The sequence below is a fragment of the Tursiops truncatus genome, chromosome 10 (assembly GCF_011762595.2).
Source record: "Tursiops truncatus isolate mTurTru1 chromosome 10, mTurTru1.mat.Y, whole genome shotgun sequence".
NCBI lineage: Eukaryota > Metazoa > Chordata > Mammalia > Artiodactyla > Delphinidae > Tursiops > Tursiops truncatus.
This window is the reverse complement of record NC_047043.1, coordinates 65,335,521-65,353,490: the sequence shown is the minus strand read 5'-3', so window position 1 is coordinate 65,353,490 and position 17,970 is coordinate 65,335,521. Positions and strand designations below refer to the sequence as shown.

At 56.8% G+C, this 17,970-nt stretch overlaps 2 protein-coding genes across 9 annotated transcripts in view; one reads left to right on the top strand and one right to left on the bottom strand.

Moving 5' to 3' along the window:
- The window catches only part of HEMK1 (HemK methyltransferase 1, mitochondrial release factors N(5)-glutamine), a 34,552-nt gene extending 30,770 nt beyond the window's left edge, over positions 1–3,782 (bottom strand). The window contains exons 1-4 of one of the 6 annotated variants that reach the window (XM_073811159.1): positions 3,358–3,782; positions 1,932–2,318; positions 1,550–1,641; positions 1,140–1,233 (exon numbers count right to left, since the gene is read on the bottom strand). In XM_073811159.1, coding sequence (XP_073667260.1) covers positions 1,140–1,233; positions 1,550–1,641; positions 1,932–2,141 — 396 coding nt within the window. In that variant the 5' untranslated portion in view covers positions 2,142–2,318; positions 3,358–3,782. The remainder of the gene's footprint in view (positions 1–1,139; positions 1,234–1,549; positions 1,642–1,931; positions 2,319–3,357) is intronic. The other 5 variants (XM_073811158.1, XM_073811157.1, XM_033865046.2 and 2 more) reach the window with 5 other exon arrangements.
- A 1,063-nt stretch (positions 3,783–4,845) lies between these two features.
- C10H3orf18 (chromosome 10 C3orf18 homolog) lies at positions 4,846–13,901 on the top strand. 3 transcript variants are annotated; one of them, XM_073811155.1, is made up of 5 exons: positions 4,846–4,932; positions 6,791–7,156; positions 10,300–10,325; positions 10,872–11,019; positions 12,279–13,901. In XM_073811155.1, exons 2-5 carry the CDS (start codon positions 6,923–6,925, stop codon positions 12,357–12,359), a joined length of 489 nt encoding a protein of 162 aa, XP_073667256.1. In that variant the 5' UTR covers positions 4,846–4,932; positions 6,791–6,922; the 3' UTR covers positions 12,360–13,901. The 3 variants fall into 3 exon arrangements, with proteins under 3 accessions (XP_073667256.1, XP_033720933.1, XP_004319812.2); XM_033865042.2 differs by lacking the exon at positions 4,846–4,932 and adding an exon at positions 4,948–5,235; XM_004319764.4 differs by lacking the exon at positions 4,846–4,932 and adding an exon at positions 4,949–5,178.
- The last annotated feature ends 4,069 nt before the right edge of the window (positions 13,902–17,970 follow it).

Here is a 17,970-nt window from a genome sequence, read left to right as displayed (position 1 = left end):
TCTGCAGGTAGCAGGCTATATCCTGCTCTGGGTCTCTGCACCTATCCAGCTCATCCAATCCCAGATGGTTCAGCCCCTTGTAAGGTATGGGGCCCTGACGCAGGAGACAGGATGTCTTGAGTGCTGCCCCCATGCTCCCTGCCTTGACATCCCTGTGACTTCAGCAAGGTCTCAGACTCCCTACTGTCCCTGCCCTGACACTGGGCATTAAGTCAAGGACCTGGCCTCCCAACCACATGATGCAGGGGGCAAGTGGGGTCAGAGGGCTTCTTGGCGGAGGGAGAGAGGCTGGGAAAGTGAGAAGGGGCTCTGGGTCCCTGGCTGGGACAGGTAGATGAGGCCTGATATTTCCCAAGAATGTGTGTGCCTTTCTGGAAACACCCCTTCTCAGAACCTGGTGCCCTCTGGCTTGCCCACCAGCCCCCACCCACATACCCCTCCACCTGCTCTGCTCTCTCTGGCTCCCAGCCCTGCCACCTACAAGGTCATGGGGAAGCCCAAGAAGGGCCATAGAAAGCATTTCTCCCAAGACTAGGGTGTCGCACCTACACACAGCATGCTGGGACCATACACTTCCCAGTCCTAGTAATTTGAGAAACACAGGTGATTACCTGACTAGATAGTGGATGTAATAGGTAAAAGGTCCCAACCAGTTCCCTGGTCTGGAGGCCCAACCCTCTCATCATCTGGGCCCAGAGGGGGCAGTGACCTACCCAAGGTCACAAAGCTGTACCAGGCTTCCAGATGTCCAGCTGGAGCCCTCTCCACTTCGCCCATGCCTCCTGAGGAAGAGGAGGGCACTTGTTTCCCATGGGTTGGGTAGGCTATGGGCCCATGGGGCAGCTCCTAGGGAAATGACAGGAACCGGCTGAGTACTTGGTGGGCAGCACTAGTTGGGGCATCTTGAGCCACTGCCAGCCTAGGGGCTGGGGCAGTGGCTTGGGAAGTGAGGATAGTCAAGGAGGTGAGCAGGAGACCTCTTTCCTCTTGGCCCCACCTACTCAGCCAGCCAGGAAGGGCGCTGCCTCTAAAGGACAGCAGTCATGGGGCTCCAGCTCCCCCTGGTGGAACTCTGGGACAAGACAGGTGCCCTGAGCCCCCTTCATTCCCATCCTGCCCAGTCCTGATGGCACACCTACCTCCGTTTCTGGCCGAGGGATAAACACTGGGGGTGCCATCTTCAGACTGAGGCCCTGAAAGTCCCACTCACCAAGGATGTACTGCACAGGCATCCTGCAGAGGGGGCAGCAGGGTGATCATCAGTGCCAGCACCTGGACCAACAAGACCATGTCTGGGTTGGGATACAACTTGTGGCCAAAAGTGTCGGGTAGGGTCATGTCTCCTACGCCCCAGAACTCGTAGCCAAGACCTTCCTTCCCTCCCTTCTTCCTATTTACTACCATGACCCCTCTCTCATCACTCTCTCATCCCAACACCTCCCTAGTCCTTGGACACTTTCTTCCTCCCTGACCATGAACTTGGTGGAGCTTAAGGAAGCTGGACCCTGCTCCCCACACAGAGCCCTCTGGTTTGGCCCATGGTGCTCACCTTTGCAATCGGTAGCTACTCAGCTCCTGGACATACTGTAACTGCCAAGGGGTCAGGGGCTGGGTCCAAAGTCCTGGCCTCAGGCTCTGAAACTGCACCACAGAGAATGTGAGTGGCTGGCTCCCCTGACCCAGGTTTCTTTTGTAAACAATGCCAGTGGGTCCAACACTGGCCACCTTGGTGATCCCTGAACCCCCAGTGCCTGGCACAGACTGTAATAGTTTGTTGGATGAATGAATAAGTATCTGCCTAAGACATTCCTCCAGAAAAATCCCATCATTCTCGGCTCAGCATTCTCAGTGGAATGGAAAAGCCTGGATGTCTCTTCCCCAGAGTCCTCCCTCCCCCCATTTCCTGCCCTCCTGACAACACTGCACTTAACTGTTTTGGCTCCAAGGACATGAGCCACGATGTACTCACTGGATTCCCGGGCCTCAGGGATGCCCCTTTTCTCAAAGACTACTGTCCAGTGGCTGACCAGTTCTGTGGCACTCAACAACCGAGCCGGAGGCAGATGGGGTTGCCGTGAGCTGAAGGTGCAGCCCCAAATGCCTCCCCTCCACCCCAGGCCAGATAGGAGGGCCCTCAGCATTCTGCCCCGATGTCCCACATCTCAGGGAAAGGATCCCTTGGGTACTTCCCCAAGGTCCCCAAATCTTTCTCGTGATGTCAGCTGCTGAGGATGGTGGCTGGCCTCAGCCGGATGGAGATGGAGAAGGTCACAGGCTCTGGCTCCTCAGCATGGCTCTGGTCCTCAGATGTGGCTGCCCTAGAATAGGGAAGGAGAACCAGGAGAGTAGCTGAGACTTGTGGGACCCACTCCTCTCGGACCTGTTGCCTGAGAGAGGGCATGCTCTTGCTCTGTCGCCTCTTTGACTCCATTTTAGACCCTCACCCACCTATCTGAGTTTTCTTGTCTTGGTCAGTGACATTTTCTTCATGTTTTTGGCTCAAGTGATCGTAACCCATAGCTCAGTCCCTACTAATAAATGGGCTGGTGTGGATCAGGGCCCAGGCTTGGGGGTTGGACAGATCTATCTGACCCAGAGGGTGTGACCTCGGGAAAGTCATTATTTCTGTGTTTCAGTTTCCTCGTCCATAAAATGGGGAAAATAACACAAACTCCACGGTGAGCAGTGCATCGGTCAATGAATGTCAAGGGCCTTGGAGCCAGCTCAACACATAGAGGAACTCAATTTTATATACTCTTGACTAATATTACTAGGAGGAGGAGACTGCCCTTGCTTGGGAGCTTTGCTTTTGACATTTTGCATGCACTGTCATTGATCTGTATGCTGAAAATCACCCCTCCACCCAATTTAACCCATAGTCCTAAACACCAGCATAAACTTCCAGGTAAAAAATTGACAATTTCTGTTAATTTATATGTAAGTTATCACAAACAAATTTAACTGAAGGTTTAAAACCAGTGGTCTCCTTTCCTCTTACAGAGACCAGGGTTCAAACTAGCCTTTACTGAACACCTGCTAGGTGCCGCTCTTCAGAGACAAACAGAGAGGAAAATGAGACTCCGAGACTGGAAGCAACTTGCCCAAAGTCACCCAGCTAGGTACTGTCCCAGTCAAGACACAAGTCCTTTGGACTCCAGAGGCAGCTCTGTCTACCAGAGCGCCGCCCAGGGAGAAGCCGAGGCCTGAAGTCAAAGGCGCAGCTTCCCTCTCAGTTTCGCACCGCGAGGTCGCCTCTCCACAAGCCTGTTTCTCCATCTGTACAACGGGGGTACAGACTTTTTAAGGAAGGCTGCCAGAGCTCTGACGAACTCGAGGTCTCGAGGGTGTTACGCATACCTGCCTGAGAAGCTTCCCCACTCGCCCGCCAGCCTGAAGAAACTGCCGCAGGCTCGGCGCCCGGACATGCGTGACCCGCGGTAAGCTCCCTCCGACGCTCTGCTTCCGGGGTTGGCGCACCTGAGGAAGGGCTCGGGCGGACCCCGTCGCCCAGCTCCAGAGTTCCTAGAGCCGATGTGTTCCACCTCTGAAGCCCCTGCGGCCAGTGGGGGCTATGAACGCCACGCCCACTACGTCCAAAGGCCCACTGGCGGGAAAGTGCGTGGTTGGGAGTAGGGTTGCTTCCCGGGGGCCTGGACCCGACGGTCTTCCTGAAGGTCGAGGCAGGGATAAGCCTGCGGTGACTGCTCCGAGATGGCGTTTGGGTACCCGGCCGGGAGGTGTGTAGCCAACCCGAACGGAGGCATGTCACCAGCCGGCTCTGAATTCGAGAGTTGGGGTGCGATGCCCAGGGGCCTGGTCTAACGTAGGCTGTGTGCTGGTAGAGCGGCACATGGGCGGATCCCAGTGTTGGGGGCGGGCACTAATTTGGGGGGTGGCACCCAGTGTCCAGGACCTGGGGTTCAGGTGGCAGCTGGACCCCAGGGCCGCTCTTGACCCTCTAGCTCCCATTTTCGAGCAGGGAGCTCGAAACTGGAAGTAGTAGACCAGGGTTTGAATCCTGAGTCATCGTGAGGCTTTGTCCATGTGCCCCTCTGTGGGCCTCAGTCGCTCCAATAAAATTCATGGCAGTGTTTCGCAAAGTATGGCCTGCCAATGCCACGCCCTCGCCCCCTAATCTATTGTTAACTAGATCACTGTTGACTAAACTACTATGAAGCATGCAGTTTCCCGGGCTCCATCCCAGACCCGGGGATCTGTATTTGTAACAAGCTACTCCGGTGATCCCCATAAGCTCCTTTAAAAACCTGAGGATTAGAAGGCTCCTCTCCAGAGATGATCGAGCTCTGGATTGGAGGGGTGTATGTAGGCTTGCTTGGGTCCAGGTGTCCAATAATACCACTCCTGTAATAAAAATACCATCCCGCCCCCCAACTTCTCTGAAGATGTCTCATTTCTAGCCTGGGATGGGTATCGTTTAACAAGAGCCCTCACACCAGAGCCCATCTGAGCAGGAAGCTGAGACCCAGGGAAGAGAAGCATCTTGCTCTAGGTCACTAAGCTAGTGGAGGGTCGAACCGGAGTTCAATGCAGACTCAAGGACTCCTAGTCTAGTGATCTCCCCAAATTTGTGTCCACCTGCGTTTGCGGAGCCCGACTCTGTCCTGGCGGAAATGGCGCCCAGAGTAGCCGGAGACCAGAGTTGTAGCCCTTAGGAAGGCCTGGCCACCCACCGTCCCCCTCCCGACTCTGGCACAGCCCACGGGCAGTGAGGAGTGGTCTCCAAGAACTGCGACCTGGCTCCCCCTCTTGCTGGGGGCAGAGCCAGATCCGAGCGGCAGGCCAGCGGGCCAATGCAGGGCAGGCTCTGGGCCTGACAGCCAATCCGGGGCCGGGGGCACGGAGCTGGCAGGGAGGAGAGGAGCTGGAGCGTCGCGGAGCCGCGAGGCTGCTCGCCTCAGCCCCACCCCCGAGGTGGGTCCCGGCCGGCCAGTCCCTGTCCAGGCTGGCAGAACAGGCACTCTCGGCTGTGGGCGGTGTGACGTCGCTGGCCCAGCCCAGGGAGGTCCTCCCAGGGCGCCCAGGGAGGGCGGACCTTGGGTCGGACCCGCCGCCCCCAATCCCGGGGCCTGGGGGTCCCCCTCACCTTGCCCCGGCCTCCTGCCAGTCGCCACCACCCCTGGCCTCTCCCGCTGAGTCCGGCGCCCCAGAGAGGATTAAGTAAGTGCTGAGGTCGCCGCTTCTGTGCAAGAATGGAGGACTCACAGAGTCGCGAAGGTGGGGTTGGGGATTGGGGCAGGGAGGACTGATGAACCTGGTGGAGAACGGTATGCGGGTTCTTGGAGGTGGTGGTGCCCACCCCTTTCTCTCTGGCTTCCTTCTCTTGCCCTTTGGACCATGAAGCATTCCTGAACAGTGATGAGCAGAGCCCTTTCTCTCCTTTGGAGGGAAGAATAAACAGAGCCCCAGAGCAAGTATTAAGGGTCTGGCCCAAGGTCACATCTGGGGTCAGCGGCAGAGCCAAGAAAGAACCTGGGACTCCTGACGTGCCCAGCCTAGCTAGAGGAGGAGGACAGAGAGGGATGATGAGCTTCTCCCATCCCATGTTTCTGTGCCAGCCTTGCTCCTTCCTAAGAGGCCATCACTGGTGTGTGCACACCTCACACACACCCATATACCTGCACAGGGAGGCATCCCACATACACCCGTGAGCTATCGCAGAGGTGTGTATGCAGCCATGAGCTGTGCATCTCTCCTATCCCTCGGCCTTCTCTTCTGCAGTTTGGCTAGGACCTCTTCCCACCCTGCCTTACCCAGGGCCTTTTGGCCCGGGAAGGCCAAAGTCACAGCCTAGACTGGGCACATCACCCACCCTCTGCTCCCAGGGGAGGAGGGAAGGGGAAGAGAAGGCATCTCAGAGTGGGAGCTCCATCCCTGCCCCTGAAGATACGCTCCGCTTGATTTTCTCCTAGTCCCTGGCAGCCCCTATAGGGAGTTCAATGACCCAAGAGCCTACAGAGAAAGCCCACCAGAGGACCTGACTTTGGCCTCTCTCTCCTTCCTGTCTTCTGGTCTTGCCACACATGTCCCTGCCCTTACTCCAAGCACAAGCTGGACCACACAGCAGGCTGGGTCCAGGGGCTTCTGGGGCTCCCCTTTCCCAACTGGAGTGGCCAGAGGGAGAAGATCTAACATTTATTGGGTACTTGCTGTGGATGAGGGTTGTACTGAGCTAAGTCATTTCTAGGAACTTGTTCATTCTGATATTTCAGCTACCCTATGACCCTTTCTGTGAGGGACGTGTTCTTAATACCCCTACCTTAGACTCAGGAAAACTGAGACATGGAGAGGTGGAGTGACTTGCCTAGGGTCACCCAGTTAAGTGGCTGAACCGGGATTCAAAGACAAGCCTATCTGACTTTCGTGCAAGTGTTTTCCTCCAGGAAAGGAAAAAGCTGCAGTATTTTTTTCTCCAAGCAGGAGGTGAGGGATGTGGGGGGCAGGAAGTAAGAAGGTGAGCAGTGTGGGGAGTAGGGGCTGGGGGTGGGGAATGATCTTTTTCTTTCAAACCTCCCCACTACTTTTCACATCCTCCAAGTATGATCACTATGATCATCTTACCCACAAAGAGGGGGCAGGGCTTCATTTTCATGTTCCTAAATCCACATGGGATCCATAGATAGATAAAGCACATGTCCTGATGTTCCCTGAACTTGCCCTTGCCCTCAAACTTTTATTTCCCCTGTGCCTTCAGAACTTAGGGGGACTTCATCTCCTCACAGAGTCCCATCCTCAGCCTCATGTTTTTTATTTTTTCCTTTCCAACACCCAGGGAGGCAGGGAGCTCTCTTTATCCAAGGACGTGGCCCCCTGTATGGGTAGTGGGGGCCACAGGCTGGGACACCCCTGATGTCAGAAGTGAGTGAGCAGGTTGACTGACCACAAGCAGTCCCTCAGCATCAGCATGGACTCCAGGATCCCATCTGCTAGGAGCTGGATCAGCAGCCACCCACCCACCTCTGAACCTGACCTGGAGCCTGCCACAGATGGGCCAGCTTCCGAGACCACCACACTCAGCCCAGAAGCCACCAGCTTTAATGACACCAGAATCCCTGACGTGGCTGGTGGCACAGCCGGCGTGGGCACAATGCTTCTGTCCTTTGGGATCATCACAGTGATTGGCCTGGCTGTGGCCATGGTGAGAGCTGGGGCAGGCTGGGGCTGGCCCAGATGGCCCTCACTTGGCAGAGGGCGATCACTGTTTAGATTTTAGAGGATCTAATCAGAACACAATTGTCTGTTAGTGATAGTACAATCCATTCCTTCCCCAGAGATTTGTTTATTGGGGTCCAGAGACCAGAGAGGCTGCCTCCAATTGGAAGAACCAGAAAAGGTTCTGAGGAATACATGGCATTTTGAGTTGGGCCATGAAGGCCACGTAGGAGTTGGGGAGGAGGGTGTTGCAGGTGGAGGGTCCTGATGGGCAAACGTTCGGAGGCAGACAGGAGGTATCTGTGAGCAGCAAGCAGGACAGTGAGGCAAGTGAGTGTGGGGATGCAATAGGAGTAGAGGCCAGCAGGCAATTGGGATAGATCGTGGGCTGTAGAGTCCGAATGGGATGCTTTGGGCATGGCAGGCTGCTGGCAATGTTCATTCATTCATTCATTCATTCATTCACTTGGCAATTATTTACTGGGCATCTGCCCTGGACCGAGCCTTCGGGACCCCAGGGACTAGGGAGAAAACGTCCTGCCCTGCAGTTCTTACAGGGAGTGAGAGATAGGTAAAACCAAGGGTGCCAAGGGAAGCCCGTAGGGACTGGATTAGGGAACTGGGTTGGAGTTGAGGGGACTTCCTAGGTTGGGTGGTCAGGGACAACTAAGGAGGCAACATTAGAGCTAAGACATCACAGAGCTAAGACATCACAGCTAAGACATTACATCACAGTGGAGGCCTGGCCCCAGCGTCATGAGAAGGGCAGAGTTGGGCAGACATCAGGGCAGAGGTGAGCTGGGGTGAGGGCTGCAGGTGTCCCCTGAGAGTGGATATGATGCTTCCAGATCTGGTATCTACCTCTGAAGATATGGACTCTCCCCTGGGAATTCCCTGGCAGTCCAATGGTTAGGACTCAGCGCTTTAACTGCCGTGGCCCCAGGTTCAATCCCTGGTCAGGGAACTAGGATCTCACAAGTTGTGCAGCGTGGACGAAAAAAAAAAAGATATGGACTCTCCTCTTAAGATGATACATGGACACTCAGAATGTCACCGAGGGCCCATTGGAGATTGCGAGGACTGAGATCTGGAAGGGTGGGAGGTGTACCTGAGGTCCCCCAGCAGGCCCGGCAATGGTGGCATTCTGCCTGCTGCCCCTCATAGGCTCTGACGGCTGGCCTTAGACTCAGGAGCATGTTGCTGTGACAAATAGGGCTGGATGATCCATTCATGGCTGGAGCTGCTGGTAAAACAGGGTCACCATATGGGCCCCACAGGCTCCGGATTGCTGCCAGGGAACAACTGCTGGCCAGCGGGCAGAGCCAGGATGCAACACACAGAGTGAGGCCGGGGCCTGAGCAGTCTCCTGGGGCAGGGGTGAGGCAGAATACCGGTGTTTGGCACCCATGTGGTGGTTTAGCAGGCTGAGACACCCTAACCTCAGGAGCAGAGCAGGGCCTAGAAACTGCCTTTGTCACTCTTGGCCAAAGATTTTGTCCTGGGAACTTAGGAAGACTTCCTTACTCTTCATTCTGGAGGAATATTCGGAGGGCCGCGGTGGATGGCCTTATCACCAAAAACGGAGAGGTAGGGAAGTTATGGGGCAAAGGCAGTGGAGGGCAGGAAACAGCTCCTGGGCAGGGGTCAGGTCTGGAGATGTTCCTTAAGTACTACTTCCTCTCCCCTCATGCCAACCCTGAGCCATGCCATGCTGGGTGCAAGGAGGAACAAATCAGTGCCAGGCCGTGTGCCTCACGTAGGAAGAACAGTGGGGGAGGGCTTCCTGGAAGAGGTGGGGCTGCAGCTGGACAGTGAAGGGTAAGGAAGATTTGGAAAGGAAGGTATTTGCGGGGAGGGTGTTAGTAGTTGGGGCAGAGGGAGCAGCAAGGGCGAGGGGTGGAGATTGGTTCTAGCCTCTCTTAAAGATCCTTCTGTATCACAGGGCAGGCAGGAGGGCTGAGAGGCGAGGGAGTACAGTGTGCTGGGGCTGGAGCTGCTGCTTCAGGGCAGGCAGGGGCTATGCCAGAGACCTGGAGCTCCTGTTGCATCCCACCCACAAGAGAGCAAGGGGCATGCCAACATGTGACCTCCTGGAGGGGATGGGGGAGCAAGGGGCACTGCAGTTTCTTTCCGCCTTTGGGGTCCCCCAGGAATGAGCAGCAGGAGGAGCTCTGGGTCAGGCTGGGAACAAACCGGATTCAAGCTGTGAATGGGCCACAAAGAGTATAGGAGCCACAGGGGGTTTGGGACAGACTCTAGGGACATGGCTTTCCCCCAAGCAGAAGAAGTCATGCTCCTGGTAGTCAAAAAACACCAGTTGAGGGATGAGCGAGATGGTGGCAGAGGTCCCTGGAGTTCCCGCTCCAGGTCCTGCAGAGGTCCCCAAGTCTCACCCCCTTCCTCCCTCCCCTGAGTGCTTTGTACCAGGATTTCCTGCTCTAGCCAGGAGCTCTTGGGTCTCAGATGTTTTCTCAGGCTGCCTAGGCCTTTATCTTCAAGTCATTATGATGGGGGTTAGGACCCAGGGGTCTTCCTAGGTTCCTCCAGCATCAGGGTTCAGGAGTGTGGTCTAGGCTGATGTCCAGGGGCTCAGACCCTCCTCCTCAGCTCCTGAGGGCCATCAGCCTCCCATGGAAACCCCAGGAAGCCAGCCCAGAGCCTTGCCTAGAGCCACTGCCCTGCAGAGTCTGCCCGCTGCCTTTCCTCTGTTCTTTTTGCCCATACACGGGGAGAAAATTTGGTCCTGGGGACAGCTGAGAGGAGGGGGTATGCTGAAGTCCCCACCACCACCACTTCAGCCCTGAGGAGTCCGAGGCAGGCACTGAGTGGCTGGAGCCACAGTCAGTTTTGGCAGGGGTGGGCCCACGCGTCCCTAGGCCAGGCTTACCTGTGTGGTCTTCCCAGGCTGGCCTTCTCCCCACCTCTGAGTTCGGGAACTGTCAGCATCTAATAAACGTCAAATGGAAGCACAAATTTAGGGTGTATGTGTCCCTGGGATGGGGTCGCTGAGGACATGGGGACCTATAGTTCTCCCGTTCATCAGCCTCAGCATGTCCCCTGTCCCGAGGGACTACTGGATTAATTAGGGCCTCCTTTCCTCGCCATTTGATGCTGCTCCTTCTCTTGCAGGTTTTGTACATCAGGAAGAAGAAGAGGTAACTCCCCATCTGCCACCCAAGACTCCAGCCCGTGGGCAATGCTGGGCTGGACTCCAGGGGACGTGGGTGGGAAAGGAGAGTCCCTCGACCATGAGGGTCCCTCTCTCTAGTGAGGGAGTCAGGGCCTCTTCTGCCCACTCGGGGTTGGGGGTAACCATTTTCCCCTGGGGAGGGCTGAGCCACCCTTGCCCTGCTGCCCTGAGCTAATGGCCACTGACTCCCCTTTCCCCACCCCGGCCCCTCAGAGGCTGGGGATCGCACAAGGCCCTGGCTTAAGCAGTCCCCATGGCTCTCATGGATGACAGCTCTGTGGCCCATGGCCCCATCTGGTCCCAGGAGTGGGTAACTATCCCTCCCAGGCCACCCATCCAAGAGGTAGAGCTAGTACTGTATGTGCAAAAATGTCTTTCATTGAATCCCAGGGGAAATTTTAGGACCCTAAACATGGTGGTGTCAGCTGGTCAGCAGGCAGCAGCACCTGGAGGGCTGGTGGGAGCGGAAGGGCCTGCCCTGCCTGCAGCAGTCTCTGCCCCCACCCCCCAGGCTGGAGAAGCTGCGCCACCAGCTCATGCCTATGTACAACTTCGACCCCACGGAGGAGCAAGATGAACTGGAGCGGGAGCTGCTGGAGCACGGGCGGGACACTGCCTCCGTGCAGGCCGCCACGGCTGTGCAGGCCACGCTGGCCAAGGTGGGCACTGACCAGGCTCCTCCACCCAGCCTGCAGCCTGTTTGTGGCTCTTCCACCCCCACCCTCCCTCCTTTCCCATGTAGCTTTCTAGCACCTGCCATGTGGTCAAGTGGCAGCTATCGGGTATATGGATTTTGTCAGGTTTGTTTAGAAACTAGTAGAATTGCTCCTCGGCCACCCACAGGCTCACTGCACAAGGCCAGGCCAGGGCAGCCCTGGGATCCAGCCTGGCTCTGTCCTGATAGCCTGGTCACCTTGGAAGCTCCGTTGGCCTCTCTGAGCCTCAGTTTTCTCTTCTGCAAGTGAAAATCCTGATTCTTGCCTCAGGTATGCCCCCTCAAACTAGGGGGAAAGCAGAAGACTCACGGGAGGGATTGTTGGGGGGCTGAGACCCTGGGTTCTTCTGCTTCCTGAGATCCCAGTCCTGAGTGAGTTGTGACTGGCGTCAGATTCTGGGGCAGTGGCACCTCTGAGTAGATTGGTGGGTTCCTAGTAGCTGGCAGACCCCAGGCAGGTGCAGACCCTAGCCGGACTCACCTCCCATGTCCAAAGTGCTGGGTACCTGTGTGGTTATCCTGCCAGAGTCACTGGGCTGCCTGGCCACTTGCCACCGGTCCCTGAAATCCCCAGGTGCCAGAGCACCATGAGGAGGCCTGGTCTCCCCCGGACCCATGATGCCCCTTTGCATCCCTCCTTGCCTTGACTGCACAGGTTGCTAGGGAACCTGGCTCCACAGCAGCAGAATTAAGAGACTGGGCTCAGGAAGAGTCCAGGCTGGGAGTCCCCTGGTTTTGCTACCAGTTCTTTGTCGCCAGGATCAGGACTCATTCCCCCTTGGGATATTCAGGAAATTGGGCTGAGAACCTTGGTCCACCCAGCTCTTGGGACTACTGACTATTTGACGGTCGTTTCCTGTGCATCTCCCTTGTGCCAGCCCTTGTGCCCGGGCTTTGGGGCTTGGGGGTACAGAGGTGAATACCCTCTGCTGGGAGAGGTCGGTACGTGCATAATTAATGCAGGCCCTGGGACCTAGGTTAAGTGCTGCAACTGGCTGAGGTGGCAGGGCAAGCTGGGGATGGCTGGGGGGAGGAGTCACCTGAGCCAGGTCGTATTTCTTGGCTGAGCTTGTGGGAGGGCATTCCAGGCAGAAGACATAGCTGGTGCCAAGCGCACGTGGGCACCAGAGGGTGGAGGGGACTGGGCCAGAGAGTGCATGGCCTTGGTCAAGGTCCCTGATGCCCCTTACTGTCTCTCTGCAGACCACTCTCCCCTCTCAGGGCCCAATGCAGAGGCCCAGCCGGCTGGTGTTCAGCGATGTAGCCAATGCCATCCACGCATGAGGACCCCGGGACAGGCCTGGACCTCTGATGAAAACACCTGCCACAGTGCCCTCAGCTGCCAACTCCGAGATCATTAGGACCTCCTCTCAGGACCTGCCCTGCCAAGGCCTCAGCTATTTTGAGGACCCAGCTGCTGACCCTCCAGGCTCTAAAAGAGGCCCCTGGCCAGGTTGGGCATATGGCCACTGATATCCCCTGACCTGAGGGCCCTGGAATGCAGAGCATCCCTCATAAGGCTTCCTTATGCTGGCTGGCTTCCTTGTGCCCTTCCCAGACCCCTCACATCAGGGTCTGCTCCTCTAATGCGGAGGAAATGGGGGGAGATGTGGGATGGGAGGGGGAAGGGAAGGAGAGTAGGGGGGTTCCCATCCATCAGGGAGAGACATATCTTTGGAATCTGGAGTCTCCTCTGGGGTGGGGAGAGGCAGCCACCCAGGTCACAGCCACATGGTACGGTGGTACTCTGGGAGAGGCTCAGGGATAGAGCTGAAACTGCCCAGTGGGCAAGGATGCCAGCAGGAGGGCTGCTCATACCCAAGGTCAGTCCAAATTACAGGGATGCATGAGGTCTTCCAGCCACCCCTCCGTGGTGGTCGGCTATTGGCTGGGCCCAAGCTAGGATGAGAGCTGAGGGGGAAGGGAGGTGGAGGAGCAGGTGTGGAGGGATGCAGTGCCCAGACCTGCTGGAAGGCCTCCTGCATGCGCATGAAGGTGCCCACCTGCAGACATGTGCCTGTCCCAGCACAGGGGGCAGGATGGAGACCCCTGCATTGGCTCCACCCTCCAAGCCACACCCCACCCCATGGTGTGTAGAGGAACATTAAGTAGGCCATCTTCTCCACCTTCAGTGTTCAGGGACTGAAGGGAGAGGGAAGCAAAGGCAAGGGTCCACTGCCCACCACATCCCTTCATTGGGCTCTAAAAGCCAGGTAACCTGCTTCTGGAACAGTTCCCTGCCATGGTGTTTATTGGGGACCTGGGGTTGGGGGAGAGACTATTGGTCAGAGGGCGGTGGTCGCCAGCTGCAGGCTAGCAGGGGAAGTTCTGAATGCCTGAAACAGGGTGGGGATAGCCCCTTGGAAAACAGACCTAAGAGACCTAGTCTGGGTTTTGATCACACAACCCACCTACCCATTGTCCACCCACCCCATGCCCCGCAGGAATTCTGCCAGGCTGGGGCATCTGGGCAAGGCACTGGATCAAGCCAGACCCCAAGAGCTGGGCACTTCTCCGCTGGGCACACATGTGCACCTGAGCAGGCACAGACACACACCCCTGTGCCCAGCCTCGCCGCCATCACTGTCCTCTGCTGGTTGGCGGGGACGTGAGGGTGGCAAATACGAGGTGTCAGGCTGTGAGGGCCTAGGAGGACTTCATGGGGAAGGTTCTGGATTTATTTCCTCCTCTAGATGCTATAAATACGTTAGCATTTGAGCCAACTGGAGGGCTATGGGTAATTTAGGATGCACAGAAACTGTAATTTAACTCATAGCATCTCCATGTGAGAGCATTAAAGATGTAATTAAGACGTTTACACAAAGAGAGTGTGAGCCTGTGACACTGGGGGTGTGAAACCCCAGGAGGGGTGGGATGGGTGAGGGGCTTTGGGGGGGATGGTCGCTTGGATATCAGCTATGAGGTGGAAGCCCAGCTGGCTTTCCTTAATCTATCCAATGAGTTGCCTCTGGTCCTGAGTTCAAGGCTGCTCTGGGGCCTCGTGCCTCAGCTGTGGAATGGGGTCACGACGCCTGCCATATCCTTGGTTGGAGAGGCCAAGTGGACAGGACCTATGGGACAGGAGGGAGGGGGCTTGAGCCCCAAGGGCCAGGGGGAGGTGCGGTGCCTCAGGACCCATAGGAGCTGGGTGTGAAACACAAAAGAGAAGAAAATAATGTGGTCTTTCCCAGAGCACAGGGGTGCAGGGGATGGGTGGTGTTGGGAAGCCACAAGGGTTATGTGTGGGGAACCCACCTGCAGTGTTCAGAAGGGTTTGGAGGGTTTGGTCACTATTGTGACCTAATGCCCTAGTTTTCCCAGGACTGCACAATTTTAGGATTGAAAATCTCATAAACCAGGACTTTAAGTGACATCCTGACCCTCTGCTAAAGAACTGAGCCTTCAGGCTAGCATAAGTGGAAACGAGGAGAGGGTGAGCCCCAGTCCCATGGTGGAGGGCTGGGCTGGACCTGGGGGTTGCAGGACAGGGCCTTGGGTAAGAGTGAGGGCCCCAAGCACCCCATGGGCCTCCCACACTGGGGTCAAACAGCCGAACCTGTCAGTGACAAGCCTGGTCTTGGGGAGGGGTCTCCTTTCCTCAGCAGACTGACAGAGAATTTCTGAGGGTGAGGGGAGACGGGATGTGTGGGCTGTGCACCTCAATCCTGTTGGATAGCCCCTCAGCCCCAGAATGTGGGAGCTGCAGAGGACCCAATGTCTGGGAGACCCTAAAAATGGAGTCCGGAGAGTAAGGTTGGCACCCAGGGACCAGAGCCTGGGATGGGGGCTCCGGGAGGACCCCTGTCCCCATTCTCTCCCACTGCCTGCCCCAGACCCCTGTCCTGGTTGGGTGGGTTTGGCTAGGTGATGGCCACAGGGCAGCTTTCTCTGGGTGACGGGGGCCGCTTCCTCCTCCTTTGTCCCCTCACATCACCCCCTCTTCCCTTCCACCCACCTTCTGTTTTCTAGCTCTCTCTCACTCCTGGAGGAATACCAAATGCCCCCCAAAGTTCCCAGGTCTTCCACAGAGTGTGGGATCAATAAACATTGGGATAAAATGTTCCAGGTGGCGTGTCCTCCATGTGACCATGGGCCTGGTGGACTGACCAGAAAGCTCCTCGCCGCCCTCAGCCAGGCAGACGGGGTGAGACGGCGCTGCCCACCTGCCATTACTACTCCTGGTGGTGACTGTTACAAGGGGGCCCTTGGGAGCTGCTCCCCTGGCCCCCAGCCCTGTACGCACATCAATGCATGAAACCCCTCCTCACAGGTAGCGACCGGAGTTTTGGGCAGAAGCTGCAGCGGTTACAGTGGGTGGTATGAGGGTGGACATGGAGGGCCGCCTTCAGAGGAGGCCATCTTGTTTAATCAAGTGAAATGTCACCTTCGAGCCAAAGTGAATACAATAATCCTGTTGCCTGGCTGCAGGCAGATGCCAGAGACGCCTTCAGAATGTAAAGGAAAGTTCCTGTGGGGTTGAGCACAGAAACTCCTGTAGAGCAGTCTGACCTTGCAATGGGTTCCTTCCAGAAACATCACTGAGCCCCACAGAGGGCCCAGCACCAACCCAGTCTCTGCATCGCCATTTGAGATGGGAGGAAACACATGTCAAATAGGAAGAAAGGATGAGAAAGAGAGAGAGAGAGAGAGAGAGAGAGAGAGAGAGAGAGAGAGAGTGTGTGTGTGTGTGTGTGTGTGTGTGTGTTTCAAGTGTATCCACAAACACACTCTAAGTCTACAGCCATATGAAAAAGAAGGCAGGAAGAGGATCCAGTGTGCCTGGGGGTGTTCAGAGGCTGAGAGCAGACACTGCCACCCTATCCTATCCAGCTGCACCCTGCAGCAGGCCTCAGTGTGAGGGGCCTTGGCTGAGAATATCTGAGGGAACCCCAGGAGTATCCCCCACCCTTCTGGCCTCTGAGGGCTCAGGACAGGGGGCAAGTGCAGCCAGGGGCATCTGTGGTCATACAGAAGACATTCTTGAAAGGCCAGAGATCCTGGTACCCACAATGGCTGGGGGAGGTGGGCTGTCTCACTCCTGTTTCATCAGTGAGGAGCCAGGGGAGAGTAGCCCAGGGCTCCGTGTACAGCTGGCGCAGGGCCCGCTGGGGCTGGGGTTTGAATCTGGTACATCCTGGGCCCACAGCCCACAGCTCATGTGGCCCAGGCAGGCCTTGATATGGAGGACAGCAACACAGCCTGCACCTACCAGCGTGGCCCAAGGTGCTCCAAGCTCCTACCTCCCTTTGACCTGACAGGAGGCTGGGCATGTCCTGCGTCCTATGCCTAGGTATTTCAGGGGAAAGGGCCATAGATTCAGTCCAGCTTTCCAAGGCCAGGGCTAGGTCCCCTTTGAGGCTCCGTGACAACCTGGATCCCAGCCCTATTTCCTCCAGGTGTACATATGTAGTGCGGAATGGGAGGCCATGTCCTTGTCTGCACCCCTCTGTTCTCCTAATACATGGTCGCTGGGTACCAGCACCTCCCCCTGGGGCTGCCAAAGCCCCACAGATCACTGTCAAGGAGCACCCAGTCTCCCAGTCTCTCACACCACTAATCCAGCTCCCACCTTCTTGGATGGCAACATGGATGGATGTGCCCACCTGCTTGAGCTTCCCCAGTGCTCCCAGTGACATCCAGGCTAAGGCCCAGCCAATCCCCTCAGCTTCTCCTACCCAGCCACCTCTGGGATCTGACCTGTGAGAATGTAGAGAGGGGACAACAGTAGATGTCCCAGCCCTTGGGGTTGATGGGCCTCCTGTCCTCTGGCCACTGGTCAAACAGGAGAGGAGGGACATTCACCCTGGCCATTCCCACCTACCCAGCCCTTACTGTACTTCTGTTGGAGGCCTGGAGGCCTGCATTAGGAGGGGTAGGCAGGTCTACTTCCTGGGAGTGCAGCTAGAGATAAAGGGGTTGCAGTAATAACAGTGTCAATAATAATAACAGTAACAATAATAATGTGTGGTTTATTGAGCTTCTGCCACGTGCCAGTTACAGAGGACCGGCTCACTGAGGGAGGGCCAGGTCAGTGTTCCCCACTGCCATTCACAGGTATTCAGAGCTGGACAATGGCCAGAAAGGGCCTTGGGCCACCTCAAGGGCCAGAATCTGGGTCCAGTAACTGCTACCTTTGATTGGCCTGATCCCGGCACAATCTCACTTTATTCCCAGTATCCTTCTTGGGGATATACTGTCACCCATCTCACAGAAGAAGACCTCTAGCACCCAGAGACTAGGGTCATCAGGCTCAGAGGCAGGGGATTGGCTCTTCCTCTATGCCATTTGAGAAAGGAGTGTCAGACAAGGCCTAGCAACAGGAGGATGCTGGGGCCTGATGGGGCACCCAGGAGGCACGGCCCACTTGGCTCCCCAATCTGCCTTCCAGCCTCCAATGTGCTCCCGTGCTGCCACCTGCTGGCATCTATAGGCACTGCAGGTGGCCTTCCTGTCCCCCACCGTCAGCCCAGTCACCCGTTTGGTGGCCCCAAGTGCACCTCTGGCCCCATCCTCGGATTCCTCCCCTGCCTTTCCCCCATGTGGCATGGAGTGCAGCCCTCACACTGCAGGTCCTGACATGGGGGCTCATCTGGCCGGGCAGGAACTAGAGTGAGGTGAAAGGGAGCACAGGGTTCAAAATGTCAGGCGCCACTCGGGCGCTGATACTACACTTGCACCAACCTGAACGTGAATGTCTCCTCAAATCTGTGCCCTGGGTGCCTCATTCGCCTCATCCTAGTCCTGGCCCTGCTACTCAGGCCCCTCTTGGTCAGGACCCAGGCGGCAGACACTGAACCTCCGTCCCACCACCACTCACGCCCATGCCAGCAGGCTGGAGGCCCCAGAAGGCCAAGCAAGGGGAGTGTGGGCCTCTCTCTGGCAGAGCTCGCACAGA